The following is an 18,685-nucleotide window of genomic DNA, read 5'->3' as shown; positions in this document are numbered from 1 at the left end:
AGCGGGAGCGGGAGCGGGAGCGGGAGCGGGAGCGGGAGCGGGAGCGGGAGCGGGAGGAGCGGCGCGAGCGCCACGGCGAGTCCTTGCGCGGGCCGCGGGCGGAGGGGCAGCGCTGGCGGGGAGCGGGGCCGCGGCGGCCCCGGCGGGACACGTGGTGCTCCTGCGAACGGCATTCAGCTCCTGCTGCCCAGGGACCCTCGGCAGAGAGCGTGGGTTTGGTGTTAGATTATGGGGGAGCGGGGGGGTGACTTCCCCAAACTTTGCCAGTGTTTTGTTCTTCAGCGTTTGGACGTACACGGTTGCACCTCCCCTTCTCCTTCACAGTTTCACTGGAGTTAAACTTTGGGCCGCCAAGAACGTGCAGGTTAAAATGTGGGTACCAGTTGTTAACAAACAGACTAAGTTTTACTTATTTTCTTCTCATTTGATTTACCTAGTGAATCAATCGCATTTCTTTGAAAGAGGAAGTTTACGTATATTTCATATGTATGTATGTACGTTTAAGCCTGCAGTTTACGTTATGTATATTTCACACAGTGTAAATGATCGGCAGTTTGGGATTTTCAGAAATTTCAGGTTGGCTATCAAGAAATGAAGGTTAGGATGTGCTGCGCTGGACTGCGAAATCTTCTCCAAGGGCTGCGCTTCAGTGCCAAGTACTACTCTAAGCATAACCTTCCTCAAACAATGTGTCCTTACAGTAAAAGTAAACCAATAAAGTGCTGCATCCTGGACTGTTCAGAAAGTACATGCACCCACAGGACTGCACCACCTGGAAGAATCCTGCCGTGCAGATTCTTTTCCTGCAAGGTATGCTGTTTAAGTATAGACTTAATGTCAACAGCCACCTTGGCACATCTGTTAAGGGACCCAGTCATACTTTTCACGTGTCGAAGAAGAACACTTTTCCCAGAGAATTTGAAGCAGAGGGATAAAGTCCAAGGTATCAGTTATGTTCAAAGACATGTACCGTTGTTCAGCTTTCCTATGCTGTTTTGACATAAAGCTGCATTTTGGTTGATTTTCCTGCTGTAGTAATTTTGGAAAAAATGGTATCTCCCAGACTTAAGTGTCAGGAGAAAACTGCAGGGAGAGATCAACTAGTGTAGAGGCAAAGTGTCCAAACTGATGATACCAGACTGTGAGCTGGCTCAAAAAAACCTTGACTTTTCTGTGTTAACCAGTAGGCCATGGTTTCCATCATATTAAAATAAAATACTGACATCTCATAATTGTGCTCACATTTTCTAAACTATACATTAAAAGGTATTTGCATTGATTTCTGTAAATAAATATTGTGTAATTGGATGGCTGTATATCATGCACAGAGTCAGAAAACAGTCTGAAATAATTTTAAGTCTTCTGTCTCTAATACAGGTTTTGCTAAAGGTTTTATGAAAGTTTACTGAAGTATGACTGCTTGGAAACTTATTTATATGCATAAGTACTGTTCAAAAAATTTATGTTTTGCTTTATTTGATCCTAAACATGTTTTCAGATGGATATGTGGTTATCCTAAAATTGTTTCAAATTGACTGTGTTTCTTCAGAGGTGACACAAAATTCATCTTGTTGTAACTCTTCTATTTGTCACCATAAAGCAAAGAGTTCCTAAGTCTGTGTCTCAAATGTAAGCAAACGTTTCAAGGAGAACACAGGAGGTCTGGATGGCCAAGCATGTGTGGTTCAGTTTACTCGGTGGCTCTTCACTAACAGAAATACTGCTCTGTGACACTGGTCCCAGGATACAAACATGAGGTTTTCACCTGAAAGGCGGCCGTGCCTGCTTGCTTTGGAGTAAATGTTTGCACACCAGTTGTCACTGAGATCCTCCACTATCCTGAAAACCTTTCTAGATTACTGGTTTTTCCTCAAGCAGGGAGGTGTACAGTAACTCTTACTATATCCCTACACTGTGACCACCAGCTGTATTATTACTTGATCAAGTGAGATTTCACAGCATGCAAGAGGAGGTAGCATTGTTCTAGCAGTTTTAACACACTTTTAACACTTTTACAATAGAAGACAGCTTTGTTTCCAGTGAGGTAGCAGTAGTCTCACATTTCATGGAAAACCAGATACTTAAACTTATTCCTGATAAAATTGTTGCAGAACCCGTATCAGTTCACTGCTTCATTCTGCACCTTATGAACATTTATATTAACACTTCTGAGGAGGTGGAGCAAGAACCTGAACAAGCTGAAAGGACTCCTAGGTACAGGGACAGAGGTTTGGGTGGTGTTGTCTAGGAAAGGAAATGAGAAATTACACTCTAAAGACAGGAAGTTATGAAAGAAAGCTGCAAAGAAGGAAAGACAATAGAATTCCATAAAAAATAAAACCTAGTTGTAGAACAGGAACAAATATATTTACTTACAATCAATTAAGAGCATATATTAATAGTACCCTAAATTTTGAAGACAAGACCTCAATAAATGTGTCAAGTAAAGCACATTTGACAGTGCCTCCCCAGAAGATCAAGAAGAGTTACAATAAAACATATTCCAACTGCAGTTTTTGTTTTATTGGCATGTACTTTTGTAATAATGCAAAGGTGGTTTTGGGCCTGTGGCTCAGGAGATACTGCCTCAGTGTATTCAGATGTTGGCTTGTAGCCGTTTTTGTCTTTCCTTCCTTAGCAGGAAGGAACAAAAGTCCCTTCCAAAAGGAAGCAAAACACATCCAGAGTAACTTCAGACCTCTTGCACAAGAACCTTCTGAAATCAGAGCAGGAAAACTGGAATGACATTTCACCAACATACAAAGCTGTGACAAAGAGAATCAAAGGAAAACTGGAAGAATTGCACAACATGTATACACGCAATTCAGGAAGCCCAAGGGTAAGTGGCAAACAATACAAACATATCCCACCACTGGCTACAAATAAAAGACAGTGAAGCCATTCCTGCTATAAAATGCTGGTTTGCTCATTTTTTTATAGTAGAAGTTTTGAATATTTTAATAATTGTGGGTAGTAACAGTTTGTGTTTAGAACAGCTTATACCTGTTATGACAGTGAATTTACCTTAATTTCTCCATCAGCAAAAGCAAGTAAATATCAAGTAACCATCTGACTTTTGGATAAAGAATACAAGACATTTTAATTTGCAAGAGCAGTTGAAGGTGATCTTAGCCTTCTGTGAAATTTAGAGCAGGTAGGGGTAGCTTAAGTACCCTTACTGAAAAAACCTTTTTGGTGTGTGCAATTCCTTCTTCCGTGTGGAATATATGTTCTGTCCTTTGTTACATTTGTTACAATTTGTTACATTACAGTTCTGCTGTACAGAAAAATGACTGTATATAGGGATTCAAAGGAAATAGTCCAATGGTATGCTGGACTTGAAATATGTTTGTTTGTATTGAACAGATGAGGTTCAGAGAGAATGTGTACTTCGAAGAGAATGGCTGCATATTTCTTGCAAAAGCAGATGATGGTAAGGGATTTCTCTTCCTAATATGGTAGGATTCTTTAAAAAGGTGTACATGTATCACTTAGTGTTCTTTTCTTGCATTAATGCTTAACTTGTCTGTTTCTTACCTAAAAATACTTTTATACAATTCTGTAATAGAGTAATAATTCTAGAATTCTGAATCTGAAAAGGTGAAGGGAGTTAGAGAATAGTATATATTGATACTAATGCAAGTTACTGGACAGGAAAGAGAGAAGACACTTCTTTTCAGAGCCCTAACTTAACATTTTGAAAAAAGGAAAAGAACATCCATGCTTTTTTATTTCTGAGGCGGGGGGGCAAAAGAATTTCTAATTTTATTTATTAAAAACAACTGTGCTGTAGCTACGTGAGCTTTAAAATTCAATACGTTTAGTAGAAGCCAAGATCTACACTTTTGAAATACTTTTAGAAATAACTACAGGACTTTTTTCCTTGGAACTATAATTTTTTGTTTATTTTTACAAAGTGCATTTGCAAATATCTTGCATGACAGGTATTTGGTGTTGATAAATTCCAGTAGAATGTTTGTGAATATTGGAGGCAGATTTGTTAAATACAGACATTAACAATCACCATTCATTTTGACAGTGTCTTAATTAGAGGATTTTTTGCTCTCTCTTTTTCCTGTGTAGTAGATGAAGGAAATGCTGACATTTTATTCAGTATTGAAGATCTTGGCTTTTCTGATGCCTTTATTCAACGGATCAGAATTTCACCAGATCAAAGTTACATGGCCATCAGCTTAAAAAGTGAAAATTCTGAAGAGGCAACCTGCATTATTATGAAACTTGGTAATTTTCCTGTTGTGGAAAAAGTAATTCCAAGTGTATTTAGCTTTGGTAAGTTGTTTATAAATATCCTGTGGATCACACAAGCTTTCAACATAACATTTTTCTTAGTTTACAAATAATACTCTTTTTTAAAAATGAAGGCAACATTTAATCCTATAGGTGTTGAATTGTTTCTTATTTATGATTTCTTTAACACTGCACAATTACAGGTTATCTGTTGTGCATGAAAGGGACTGCTTTCTGGATACAAGTTTTCCTTCATTGTAAAAGCATTTATACATGTTAGAACTGTCATGCATGTAATTTTTTCTATTGAATCCATTATGCTGTATTAAAAATATAGTGACATGACTGTCATATAAAGATCTTTTTGAGAAATGTTCTAGTTGATAAACCCTTACAGCTACAACTGAAGACACTGGTAGCTGTACACAGTTAGCTTTGTTTGAGAAGTGTGAAAGTATTACCTACTAGTGAGTATTGGCTGGAATTTCAACTGGAATCCAGGATGTGGGTCACAATTCAGAGCCCAATGAAGTCAGGCAGGCCTTGAATCAGTTCTTTCAGAATAGATTACAGAGCTTTACATTGCTGTTAAAAGAAGCAGAGGTAAGTGGAAGTGAATGGGAAATCATTCTTTTATAGCATGTTAAAGAGTATAATAGTATGTATACAGTGTTCCACATCTTGTACTTTGGATTATATTGCTAGATGTCATCAAGTATATATAGTGCAGTAAGCAATTTGCCTGGGCAGGGCAAAAAAATAAAACTCTGGGTATAACTTCCTTGTTAAATAAATGAGAAGTAGCAACAACTTAGTGCTGTTTCCACACTGAAGATTATAATGCCTGTTGAAAACTAAACATGGAAATTTGCCAATGACATTTTTACGCTGTACTTGATTTGAACATCTCTCTAGGTTGATCCAGGAGAATCAGTACTGTTAAGAAACCAACATCCTGTTGCCTAAATAGGTGTGACAGATAATAAGAGTACAAAAGATGACTATCAGAATGGTAAATTCTCTAAAGTGAGGTGTGAGTGAGGTACAGAGGTGTCATGAAGCACAGAGGAGCCTCAATCATGAGCAAGAGAATTAGGTCTTGTAACCACTTGCAAAATTTATGTGCTAGTATTGAGTGATATACAATAGCAGGGAGACAAACAGAAGTTCCTGAAAATTTACACCTTGATCTTTTTACAGGCTAGGCTGTAGAAGAACTTAGATTTCCTCGCTAAAGGCTTGTCTTCATAGTGAACCCTCAGCTACCTGTGCACTTTGGAGCCACACTGCTGTTCAGAAAGCAAAGTGTTCGTGTTATTTTCATGTTAATAATTCCTCGGGTTTTGTACTGAAAATCAGTATTTATGCCTAAGACAGCATACAATAGGTTTTAAAAGCATGTGTGTTAAACAGCATTCTGGTGTCTGTAGGAGCAGCAGAGATGGTAGTAATGTGGCTGGATCAATCAGAATAACTTCAGAATAACAAGGGTCCTGTATTTATACCTTTCTATGTTGGTGAACACATACACAAGCAAAGAAAACTGGAGAACTTTTATCTCAGCAGTACCCATGGGGCACATGCATCTTTTATCTAAATGGCTTCAGTGCAGTCACATGCAGCACTGCAGAGCTGATAATGTCTTTATTATCTTGCTGACTCCATGTAAACCTCTGTTTCTCTGCTGTTTTAAACAGCCACATGTCTCCTATTTTCCTGTTACCTCCAGAACCCACGCAGGGTCAAGAACTTCCTGTTACTGGGCCCTGCAACACTGATCTCTGCTTTTTTTTTGCTTTTTTTTCAATACATTATGAGACTCTTGTTCTGTGGTATTCAGAGAAAACATGGAAAAACCTTTTGGTGCTTACCTCAGTCCCCACAGGATGCAGAAGTGCTGTCCTCAGTTCCATCCCAGCTGCAACCCACCTTTTTCAGCACTAGGTCCAGTGTCCATGGAATTCACATTTTCTCTCAGTAATATTAGACACTGTTCTGAATTTGATATGCATTTGTCTTTTTTTTCCAGAATGGGCTGCAAATGATGTTCTGTATTACACAACTCAGAAGAACCTTAAATGCCAGAATGTGTTCATGACCACTTTCACTTACCAAAAACATACTAAGTTAGTTTATACAGAACAAGATGCAAGGTAATACTTACCTAAAATATAACAAGTCCTTTACATGTGTTAGAGTATTTTATATGTAAAATATAACTGGTTTGGAAAACAAAGTGTTCCATTTCATATTTCAAATGGTAAAATGCATTTTTGTGTTCTGTCAGTAGTGCCTTATACAGCCTGAGAATGTGCTCAGTTCTCCTTTTGATATGTGATCAACTGAGATTTAACTTTCCTCTCTTACCTCATGAGTTCAGCTGAGTTTATAAATGTCAAGGTCACTCTCAGGTCAGGGTGTCCTTTAATAAATGTGTGACAGTTTCATACAGGGTAAATCAGACCATGGATTTCATTTTGTTTTCTCTGCTATTGATGTCTGATACATCTTTTTTAAAAAAATACATAAGTTCAGGCTAATCCTTGCTCTGGGTAATGGATGAGCAAAATCATTACAACATTCCAAGAGACAGAACTATTGTTGACTGAATACCCTCTCAATAACCTTTCTTTAAGCAGTGGTATGGGAAGACAAGAAGGCTCTTTGCTAAACTGAGTGCGGAACTGGCTTTTCAGCATTGTAGCACGTGGCATATTTATACAGCATTCCATAAATATTTGTGATTATTCCTAATTCAAGTTACATATTCAGTAAAGAAATTTCAATTATACTTTCATAGGAAAAAAACAAAACGAAACAAAAAAAACAGAAAAAATCTGCAATGGAGATGGAATAAATAAGATCCTTTTTTCCCAGCTGCATTTGATGCATGGTTTTGGAAAACCTGGCACTTCCCCACAGGGAAACTGTTGGCATAATTCTGAAGGTCACAGTCATTACAGTAAATCTACTAGAAACTTACTCTAAAGGTTCATCTGCTATTGCAGCTCAGAGCTGAACTCCTTCATTGGAGATGACAAGACATTCTTTAGTATTGCCATTGAGCAGTTCTGTTCTGCATCTCACCAGCTCTTCTAGTTGCAATCAGATATTTTCTTAGAAGCTGAAAATTTCTTGACATCCTTAAAAAAAAGCTACAAAGATTAAAAAAATTGTAATATCAAGGTCAGAGTCCTTGGGGAGAAGTGTAACATGCATTTCAGCTCAACCCTCTCACAGGCAGGATCAGCAGAGCTGAACTCTTGGAATCTCTACTGGATGCAGTGCCACATTCTTGCCAAATTCATGGGTATTAGAAAGGCAGGAGGCTGATTTTTCTTGCAGACTTTAGGTCGCCCTCTGTGCCTGTCCTCCTAAAGATGTCAAGAGGGTGCAATTAGAAAAAACAGTAGTACCAAAAAAAAAAGTGAGTTCCTCCACCTGCAAATAATTAAAGGCACTGAAAATGCTATGTAAAGCATCCTTTTCTTCACCAGTCAAATATTCTGAATTCTAAAGAGATCATTATTGCAGTCATGTATCTGATCTCTATGATGCAGATTATGGTACTCAACCCTGCATTTTCTTGATGGAATCTGGATCTTTGTGTTGGACAGTTTTACTTTTAAAGACATCTAGTCCTAAGGATTCAAAATGGCAAAGAGACTGTTCTGATCCAAGATGTGATATTCCTTTTAATTATGATGACTCACAGAAATTTGAATCTGAGTTTCAGCCTGAACTTCTCTACTATTAGCATCCAGCCACTGGTTATCATTTTGCTTTCTGTTTCTAGATTTTAAAGGCATTAAAAACCAGTAGGTAGTTACTAGTTTCTTAGTTCCAAAACCAGTTCCTAGTTTCCAGCTTTATCACTGCAACACTGTCCATTTTGCTTCATATAGGCCTCTGTGCCTTTTTTCTTTTTAAATAGTACTTTTTGTCTTATTCACTTCAGACAAAGTTAGGTCAGTAGCACATAGACGTTTTATCAATTTATTTTTATAATATCTCCTACTTTTGTTATTGCTGTTCCCACATGATGCCATTTATTAATTACAAGCTCCATAAAAAGTTCTACATTTTTCCTGAATTTTAAAGCCTGTATGCATCAATGAACTTCCAGTCTAGCTCAATAATGCAAAAACCCAGATTCAGTTGGGCAACAACTGAACTGCTTTCCTTGCAGATTTCAGGTTTCACACATAAGATTGAGGGTTTTTAAATCCCATGGAAAATGCAGCACAAGTGGGTCTGGGAGCCAAGTAGCCTGAAGGTTCTCCAGTCTGCTTACAGGAATGCTGTTTCTTACCTTGCAGATGGAAGCCCATGATTCTGAAACAACTGATGTATTTTAAAATACTGATAAAATGTACGCCTTTCTTTTTTTTTTTAATTATTCCCTACAGATTCTTTGTAGACCTTTATTGCACAAAAGACAGGCGTTTTCTCACTATCAACAGCAACAGCAAGACAACCTCAGAAGTTTGGCTGGTTGACTGCACACATCCCTTTGAGTCACCTGCTCTCGTGCAAGCACGAACCCCAGGGGTCTTTTACCACATCGAGCACAGAAAGGAGCAGTTGTACATTCTTACTACATATGGAGAACCTGCAGAATATAAGGCAATTTTGACTGATAATTACATTCATAGGATTAATTTAGATACCTATTGCAGGTCATATAGAACTAGTAAGGTTGGCTTTTAATTCTGTTTTTCACAGCTTACTGAAATAATTTAAGAGAGAGAGCTGCATGGATTAAAAGGACTGATAGTGCTGCATGGAGTCTCACCTGGAGAATGCCAGTTTGATCCTAACTCCTTTGACAGCATCAAGAAATTACTATGCTTTAGCAGTCATTTCCCCTATATCAAAATTTAAGTTGATGATCTCAGTCTATGTAATCAATCCCACCTATAGTTGTGCTGGCCATGCTGAAAGCGCTTACTGCATTACAGTCTTCTCTAGAGTAATCTTTGAGACTTGGCCTTCTCCAAATGTTACTGAATTGTTCTTCCATTTTGCCTAAGTAAAGGGAGTTTAAAAATCTCCAGTTTTAGACAGGCAAACACCCCAAATACAGATAAGCATTTTTTTGCAAGAAACATGTTGTATGAGATCACCTGTCTGTACCTCTCATTTGTAACTCTTACTACATTTTAGTAATACAAAGTTGTTCATTTTTTTTACAGTTGATGAAGGCACCAGTAGCTTGCAGTGGCAAGGACAACTGGCAGTTAGTTTATGCACTGGAAAAGAAAACCAAGCTAGTAGACTTTGAGATGTTCAGTGATGACTGTATTATGTTCCTGAAGAACGCTGGTCATCTTTACTTAAATGTGATTTCTTTTGTTTCACACTTAGTTCAGTCAATACAGGTACGTTTTAGCTTGGCTTAAGCAGCATAATATTTTTCCAGCATTATTTCATTTGGTTTTAACATAACATTATAATGAAAGCAAAGATAAATTCCAAAAGCAAAAGCGGTTTGGAAACTATTAATACTGCCAAGTTCATCATTATGACTAATTGTATTACCTGTGGCTGTTCTTCAGAATTCCATGTGGTGGCTTATTGTAGCATTTAGAAAGTTAAAGAGCAGCTATCCTGTGAGTCAGTCCTTTCTTCAATGGATTATAGTCAAGCTCTTCAAAATACAGCTGATTTCTAATGTAAAATAGAACTGAATTCCCTAAACACTCTACTTAGTTTTACTGGGCCTGTTTTTGGTTACACTCAGTGGCATTTCCTCCCACAGGAAAAAGATTAATGTTCAGAAAACAGGTATGAACACTGTCCCATAATAAATGGGAAGAGTTGATACTGCAGTACAATTGGTGCAGAGTATTTGCTTCCCTTCTCTAATTGTTAAATACTTGTGGATTAAAAACAAAGTGACTCAATCCAAATCCATTATTTCTGAAGACCATTCAGATGAAATATTTAATTGATCTGTTTTCCTGAAAAATACAGTCTGAACAACTCACAAGTTTATCGCAACAAGCTGCCAATGCTGCACTTTATGAAACCACTACAGAAAAAGGTTTTCAACAAAGTACACTGTATGGTCTCCAAAATCTTCATTTTTTGAAATGGTCGTAGTTTATTTATTCAGAAAGGGCCTGCAGTTACTCAGGAGAACTTGGACTTTTGCTGCCCTTTCAGAAGCCTCTAGCAACCTAACCCAAGTAAGTAATGGTCTGACAGAGGGTTTGGCTATGTCCCTGCTGCTCTCAAAGAATGAATCTTGATTTCTTTCATTCTTAGCAGAGTTAAAAACCTTAAATATAATAACAGTAAGTGTCTGAGGGTGAATGTGCCAGGAAAAGGTTTTGTTCTTCACAATGGCTGGCACTAGGAACAAAGTTAAGAGGCAGGGGTTTTCAGTGGCTTAGCATTACTGAGCTAACTCACAGTAAAAGCATAATAGCTGACATGGACTTGGCTGTATAACGTGTTGAAGTAGAACTGGAAATGCAAGGAAAATTAGGATCTAAAAAATAAAACTAATGCAGAATCATTTCAAATGTTTTCTCTTAAAAAATCTGCACTAATGTCCATTTTAAACCGAATTTGAATTTATTTTTCGTTTTTATTTCATTGTCCAACTTCATCCAATGGCCTCAGGGAAAAAATTCACCAGTCTTTTACTTTTTTGACTATTTCATTACTGGATTTAAATGAAATACAGATTGTGCCACATACAAACTGAAAATAATTAGTTAATATCCAAAGTCTTTTACTCTGAAGGACATACTAAGCAAAATTTACAGCAGCAGTGTAAGGGTCTCACTTGAAATGCCATGTTTTCTCAGCTACCTACGTGGGCCTGTGAATTTGAATTGGAATCTCATCTTGAACATACCACCAGCACTTGCTATTTTCAGCTCTCCTCCCCAGTACACCCCCCTAAGCGTTTTGCATATTCATTTAAAGAAAATAATCTCATTGAACAAGCTGTGCAAGAGGTACCAATTATTACGAATTGTCACACTACACGTTTACTAGCTAAAAGCAAGGTAAGATTTTTCAGTCTTTTTCCCATTCCTTTTATTCTTTCCTTCCTCCCCACCCATTTAAAGAAAGTGCATTTGGCAGGGAACAGAGATTAAAAAATGTAAAGAGCAGTTGGTGCTATAGTTACTAAACAGTGGGTGTTTTCTTCAGTGCTATAGAGAAGAACAAGAAAGAGTCGTGATTTTTTTTTCCATTAACCTGGGTATTCCAGAGGAGATAACAGCACACGATGAGTCAAAAGTCTTAGCATAAGTGAGAATTGCTTGTTGATGTATGGTATTGTGCTCCACATGATAAATGAAAAAGGTGCCAGTTGTTGAAAAGAACACCCCACAACTAGCTGCACAGTGCAGATCAAGAAAGGAAAGTTTTAACAGCCTGAGTTTAAAAATTTGGAGATGTTAATAAAGAGTTTGTATTGTGGTAAGTGGTAAACTGTATTGTTAATAACATACATTCTTGGTGTTAAAGGGGGGAGGAAGACTTGGGTGCCTTGGTAGTTTAAAATCTCCTCAGGTGTTGCACTTAAATGAATTTATACTCTGCATCCGTAAACCCACACAGCAGAGGTTCAGTCTCATGCTTTATTTTTTGAGAGTGCTTTGTACATTCTAAGTGAAAAAAAATTACTGTAATCAAAAAAAACCATTTTAAAATAAATAATTGAAGTTTTCATTGCCATGTGTCATTGAGATTTCTGCAATGTCCCTTATTGTAAAACTACTCCTTCTTTTCCAGGATGAAACTTTGGTGCCAATTACAGTTTTTCATAATAAGAATTCTAAAGAACTACACAGGAGACCACTTCTAGTTCATGTATATGGAGCTTATGGCATAGATTTGAACATGAGCTTTAAAGAAGAGAAGCTGATGTTAATTGAAGAGGGTTGGATATTAGCATATTGCCATGTTAGGTAAGTCAAATATAAAATGGAAATAAGATTTTATTTTGCAGGATATACAGGTATTTGTTCAGGTACAACTGAAGATGTACCAAAATAATTTTGTGTGCCTATACCTAATTATTCATCTCTTCTTAGATCTTTTATTTAAGTAGTTTTTAAATTTACCTCAGGGAAGAAAACCACAGGAGCACACTGCATTTTAGGTTTCCTAAATCTACATGATGGGTGTATGTAACTTAGAATCTTTTCAAGCCTCATTACTTCTTGTCTCATCTTTGCTCAAGAAAATTTTCAGTTACATGCTCAAATTGCAGTGACATGCTACCTCCCTCTCCTTCTGAGAGCATTGTGTTCTAATGCTCAGTCTGTGTCTTCTTACATTCCAGAGCAACAGCTAAGCATTTAACCTGCAACCCTTGTTCTTTTATTGGCTAAATCCTCTGTCTGCAGTTCAGCTACAAATCTACATCTGCAATGTACAATAGACTTCAAATTTTTCTCAGTAGCTAAGGAAGACAACAAAAGAATCACTTCAGGGAGGGAAAGGAAGGGGAGGAATAAGTAATTGTTGGAAATACCAGTCCCAAAACAAATTCAGCAAATATATTCAGTCTGCTGTACTTGGTGGCAAGCATTGTGCTGTTCTTCCTCACACCCCACTAAGTATCTTAAGATGCAAGTTGGTCCTACATGAAGATGGATTCTTCATCCAAAGATGGCAGGCTAATCAAATAATCCATTTTAGACTTGAAACCAGAAAAGGAAGCTTCAGGTGGCTTGGAATTGTGGTTGCATAGAAAGAAGTATAAACCATTTTTATAATTCTGTATTACAAAATGGAACATTTCAAGTAACATTTGAATTTCACAAGTTAGGGGGGAAAAAACCCCAAATCCAACTTTCTAACAGTCTCAGAATTTAAGCTAAGCAGAAGACAAATCCTGAGAGTCTGGTGTGGAGCTCAGAAATACTACTCTACTGTTTTTAATAAGTAATAGTGTTAGTAATGGAAGTATTGGAAGTGTTTTCAATATTTTCATAGTTTCCTGTAGAAAAAGATAATAATATTATCTGATTTTGTATTGCCTACAATGAAAATGTCATTTCCTAAAGTGTTACTTTTCCCGTGGGTTCCAGGACACAAGCACACAAGGGTACAGAGTGCCCTTATACCGTTAGTATTTTCACCAATCATCATGAATGGATTTATTTTGTCTTCATGTTGTCTCTTTTAGCCATAAAAAAGGGTAAAGGCAAAAACAGAGAAGAGTTAATTGGGAAAGCAAACTATGATTTGCAACTCCATGGCTGCTGCTGTTCTTTCATTATCTGAAGCTATGCCATGTAATGTTTTCTGAGGAGACTCCAACTTGAATTGTTTTAAATTTCAGGGGTGGAGGAGAGCAGGGCCTTAGCTGGCACAGAGATGGATGTCAGCGTAATAAACTCAAAGGTCTCCATGACCTCAGGGCTTGCATCATGCTGCTGCACGAACTGGGATTTTCTCAGCCCAAACACACAGCGCTGGCAGCTGCCAGTGCTGGGGGAGTTCTTGCAGGAGCCCTGTGCAACACTGATCCAGCACTGATCAGAGCCGTGGTTTTACAGGTGAGCTGCTGCAGACCTTCTACAGATTATAACATTAACCTGTATTTTCTGCCTCATTCTACCACTTTCAGAATTGGAAACATTCCAGTTCTAAGCTCACTCTCCTCATTTGTTTGAGAACACCTTGACTCAGATATTCAAGGTCCTTTGTCCTATTTGCCAACTTTTTTCTTTTTAATGATTTCCAAGGCTCCTTTCGTAGATGTTCTAAATACAATGATGAAAACTCATCTCCCACTGACAATTGAGGAACAAGAAGAATGGGGAAATCCATTAGAAGATGAAATATGTATGAAGTATATCAAAAGCTATTGCCCATACCAGAATATTAAGCCACAGGTAAAACTATGCTTTCTGTGCAGAATACCACAGGCATAACGTGTAGTGGTTTGTAAGAAAACAAAAAGTAGATAACTGAAACTGAAAAAAACCTCCAGTATAAATTATTTCAGTAATAATCTTAGCAATAGTTGAAGTCACAAGCGACTACTGAAATTAACCTAATGCCTTCTCCTAAATGGCATCGATTTCTAAACTTGCATTTGTTTTAGGACTTTCAGGAATAGATTATTGTATAGCTAATCTCAACATGCAAAATGCCTTCTTTTGGGGGGGGTGGTTCTGTCATTCTACTGTTTTTCAGGCTTTGGTACGGGAGGAAGGAGTTACCTTTCCAGAGGTATTAAAACAAACAGGGAAAGGGAAGAGGAGCTATAGCATTGACATTTTCATCTCAAGGGAAATCTCTCTTTATTTGACAATGTGTTAGCTGCACATTCATTTGACAATGAAGCTGCACAGCTTCATTAAGTAAAATTCTTACTCTTTAAATATCAACTTTCTTCTGTGCAGAAAGATTGCTAAAATAAACCTCAACTATTGTTCTAAGGTAAACCATTCCATGATTATTACTCCATTTTTTCATTTTTTTGCAATCACCAGCAAGCAGACAGGTATCAAACCTTTACCATTGCAAGTAGATTATCCCCCTACTATGAAGTCATTTTTCAGACCAAAATACTTTTTGCAGTTAGAGTGATAAAACTCTTACAAAACACTAAGTAATTATGTAATAGATGAGTTTTAAAATAAACCCTAACAAGTTGTATTACCGCAGGCCTGGTTCCTAAGGTATACCACCGTGTCCCGCAGCCATAGGGAGGAGGAGAAGATCCAACAGGCAAGAATTGTGCAGCAAGATTGATTTATTTAATTATTTTACAAACTCTTTTATAGACTTTTTTCTTCATAGTCTAATTGGACAAAGGACCAGCCACCCCTTGGGGGTGATTGGCTAAAATCCTAAAACATCCATTGTCAAAATATTTTTCTACTGTACCATAAACAAGACTTTCCAAGGTTGCAGGTGGCTTGGTTGTTTATATTCCCTGCTACCTCTTCTGTGAGAGAGAAAAATCTCTTACGGACTTAGAAAATAACAAGAAGATCCTCACTAACAGCATTTTTGTACCCACAAGTTGTATAGTAGGAGAAAAATGTGTTCCTTTGTGAGAAAGAGCGGGTGTCAAGTGTTTAACTGGTTTTGGTTTTTAATCTCAGTGTTATCCGTCAGTTTTTATCACGGCGTATGAAAACGATGAACGGACACCACTAATGGGAATCTTACAGTATGTTCAGAAACTCAGGAAGGCTGTACTAGATCATGCCAGCCGAAAGAGTAAGAAAGGTAAGGATAAGAATGTCACAGATAAATAGAGTTAACTGAACCAAAATCTTAACAGTCATGTAATTAGACACCATAGAGATTGACTCCTCCTTAAATGAATTCAAACACAATCCCGTATCATCAGCTCCACAGCAGGCTCAGGACACTCTCTGAGATGCAAAAACAAAGACTGGGAGCCTGTGAGTGGGGCTCATTCTTCCCTAGGACTGCACATAGGGCAATTATTGGACAGTGTGATGTGAGCCCACACTGTCCATCCAGCTGCTGACAGGGCCAGGCTGCAATTCTCAGCAACTCTTGGAGAAAAATCTTATTTCTACTGCTATACAGAAACCTACTTTTCTCACTTTGCTACAGCTGCAGGTCCTTAGTCCAAGTTAGAGTGACAACAAGGCCAAGGCAGAGGTGCTTTTATACCTGAAACTTAACCCTAGCTTTGGGAGTTTCCAGCAAAAGGTACATTCAAGCCTGACTATTTTTAGTACCATCTAATCTGGGGAGAGGCTTTTACCATCATTACCAAAAGAGGTCTTGAATAACCTTTTCTATATTTCATGATGCCCTGTCTCTGTGAGCAGCACAACTGCCCTGCTTGAGAAATTGAAGCAGGTGCTGCAGTTGTTGTTGTGCTCTAAGTTCAGGAAGAAAAAAGCATGTCTTTCCAAAAAGCCTCAGGGAGAACAAACACACTAAGTAGATGACCACTTTCCAAATATGGAGTTATTAGAAATACAAATAATTCATTCAGAAAGCTCCTCTATGATGCTCTCTTTCTTAAGGAATAATAGAAATTCTGTCAGGACAAGAAGGCAGAATTACCTATCCTTATACAATTCACATACCCACTTAATTTTTCCCTTGTTCATTCAATGTAAAGTGATCACCAGCTTCATTGTTCCAGGAAATTGGATTCCTAATATTATCTTAGATGTCCAGGCAAATGGCAGTCATTGTGATTCATCCTGGGAGCACTCACTGAATGAGGTATGGTCCTTTTACTGCACAGGTCCATAATGTGTTGCAGGGATGTGTCCCCTCATGGGATACTTCAGCATCAGTAGTTATTGAATGTATGTTTAAAGTATAAAGACAAACTGCTAGAGCAACTGCTGATTTTACATATATCTATATAAAAATATATAAAAAAAAATATATAATGTAAAACCCCAGCAATCTTTATATATAATTATATATATTTTTATATATATACTTGCACAGATATAAAAGACACAGTGACAGAGCCAGATTATTGAAATAGCCTCAAAATAGTGTTCAATTCCCACTATAATGTGCTAAGAGCTTTGAATGAAAGGTTCCAAGTTGTGCAAAACATCGTTCCAGCAGGAAAAGTCTTGTTCTGTGGAGTATTAAGTGCTTAAAACTGTCATACTATTTACTCCCATCTTCCACGTGTAAAACATACGTGATGGGTTAGATCTTTACATTTTGAAATGCATGATCTGTGCTATCAAAGCTATTACAATTAGCTTTCAAGGTTTTGCACTTCATACAAGCATGCATGTTAAAAGCAAAATACTGCCAAGACCTGACATATTTTTACTGATGTCTCAGACTGTCACAGTTGGATACAAATTTTATTACTCTTAATTTTAACAAATGCTAGAAAATGTTAATTTGGTGGTTGTGGCAGTTATTCCCAAGATGAATTCTTTCAGGAAAAGCAACATGCTGTCTTAAGGCAAGGTATTTCTTAGCATTAGTATAGGAAAGAAAGATGATTGGAATAGCTGCACAAGAGCCTGAAAGTCTATAGTGCAAAGAACTTTACTTTGTAATAAAATATTTTCATTATTTTAGGTTGCAAGACACCTTGCTTTTCTGAGCAGAGAACTTGAGGAAGTGTGCCATCCCCAACATCACAGCAAACCCTGCAAATAGCTGCTAAACACACTGACCACCTGGAAAACTTCGGGTCAGATTTGGATTTGTATGGAAAGCAAACACCTTCTCCAGAGGATCTCTCCTCTTGGGTCCCTGCTTTCTGGGCATAAGCACACAAAGCTGGGTGTGGCATTGCCCTAAAAAAATACAGACCAAGAACTGGATTTCTGCCTTGCCAGGCTGTGCAGAAGCAGCTGCCAGCAGAAATGAGTTTGTTCAGCAGCTCTGTTCACGTGAGCCAGCAGAGCAATGCTACACGAGCGGAGCTGGAGCACAGCAGTGGGCATGCAGAGCCTCACAGGAGGGCCACAGGCACCTGGCATAGGCAGCCTTCCTGTCTAAGGCATCTCTTGCAAGGCCACATCTTACACAAGGCAGTAAAACTCCTCTGAAGCATCTGATGTAGAAGTCTCAGTACTTCTAGAACTAATTCCCATACACAGGTGATGATGACTGCTGCCCTCTCTATCTACACAGGAGCCATGGTGTACACGTGGTGGGATTGACCAAACTGCAAAGAAATGCACTCTCCAGAACTGGAATTTTAGCAGAACTCCTTGATCCAAGTATATCAAAAATCTTGCAGTTACCTCACCTAGCATGGTAATCTTAAGAAGGAGGTGCCAAAGTCCCTCAGGAGGACAGGATCAGTGTCTCAGAAGATGCCGGAGGATAAAACAAAGGGAACGCCCCCACTAAAGCAGCCCGATTCATAGCTTAGCTGCCCTCTGAGCAAGGCACAGATGTGCCTGCTGTGCACTGCTTCTTAAAAGAGATGTGGGGTGCACACCTACATCAACCACTGCAGGTGCAGCAAATGCAGGTGTATAAGTGTGACATTCGGTAGGGTTGGGTCAGCTGCTTCCTTTGAACTAAAGTACACACCCCTCACCTCAGCCTTAGGGCAGGAAAAGAAATAAGAGAATGCAAATGTATTCTGACTCAGCAGGGAGGGGGACAATCAACTGGAAATGCAGTTCTGAGTGTGGAATTAGATATATTAGCTACATTTTGTTGTTGTTCTTACTAACTGAGGATAATCAGAGCTGTTAGATGTGAGAGAAGAGGTAAAACATCACAGTGATATACACTAGCCTTGCTTGTGTTTACCTCTTTTAGCAAATATAGGGCCACCCCTTTGGAATAAGTTTTACAAATCTGCAGACTTCTAAAAAGTTCAAGTGAACTGCCACAGGCTTGGGATTCCACAGGAGCACTTACAGACCAACAACGCCAGGGTCAGCACACAAAAAGCAACTGTTCCCTCTCCTCCCAAAAACACATGCTTAAACAGGACAGTTTTTTAGAACAGGTT

The 18,685-nt window shown here is 38.2% G+C and overlaps 1 protein-coding gene across 10 annotated transcripts; it reads left to right on the top strand.

The window, feature by feature from the left end:
- Positions 1-36: 36 nt before the first annotated feature.
- PREPL (prolyl endopeptidase like) lies at positions 37-18,651 on the top strand. 10 transcript variants are annotated; one of them, XM_042051685.1, is made up of 16 exons: positions 192-209; positions 325-372; positions 568-810; positions 2,639-2,839; positions 3,367-3,433; positions 4,084-4,290; positions 6,278-6,401; positions 8,658-8,874; positions 9,444-9,629; positions 11,067-11,270; positions 12,007-12,182; positions 13,565-13,781; positions 13,971-14,120; positions 15,342-15,468; positions 16,346-16,452; positions 17,287-17,768. In XM_042051685.1, exons 3-16 carry the CDS (start codon positions 592-594, stop codon positions 17,365-17,367), a joined length of 2,283 nt encoding a protein of 760 aa, XP_041907619.1. In that variant the 5' UTR covers positions 192-209; positions 325-372; positions 568-591; the 3' UTR covers positions 17,368-17,768. The 10 variants fall into 10 exon arrangements, with proteins under 10 accessions (XP_041907620.1, XP_041907621.1, XP_041907619.1 ...); XM_042051686.1 differs by lacking the exons at positions 192-209; positions 325-372 and adding an exon at positions 37-75; XM_042051687.1 differs by lacking the exon at positions 325-372 and having other exon boundaries at positions 135-209.
- Positions 18,652-18,685: the final 34 nt, after the last annotated feature.

Source organism: Corvus kubaryi, unplaced genomic scaffold (assembly GCF_017639235.1).
Source record: "Corvus kubaryi isolate FWS band 111438036 unplaced genomic scaffold, C.kubaryi_AGA036_p1.0 76, whole genome shotgun sequence".
Classification (NCBI taxonomy): Eukaryota; Metazoa; Chordata; class Aves; order Passeriformes; family Corvidae; genus Corvus; species Corvus kubaryi.
The sequence above is the reverse complement of the archived record's forward strand: the minus strand, read 5'-3'. Positions and strand labels throughout refer to the sequence as shown.

Bases quoted from the DNA above. Each gene is read 5' to 3' on its own strand.
- PREPL (XM_042051688.1), top strand. From the start codon at position 592: ATGAAGGTTAGGATGTGCTGCGCTGGACTGCGAAATCTTCTCCAAGGG. The intron at 811-2,638 runs GTATGCTGTTTA...TTCCTTCCTTAG, and splicing joins GCAGATTCTTTTCCTGCAAG to CAGGAAGGAACAAAAGTCCC. The intron at 6,402-8,657 runs GTAATACTTACC...TATTCCCTACAG, and splicing joins TATACAGAACAAGATGCAAG to ATTCTTTGTAGACCTTTATT.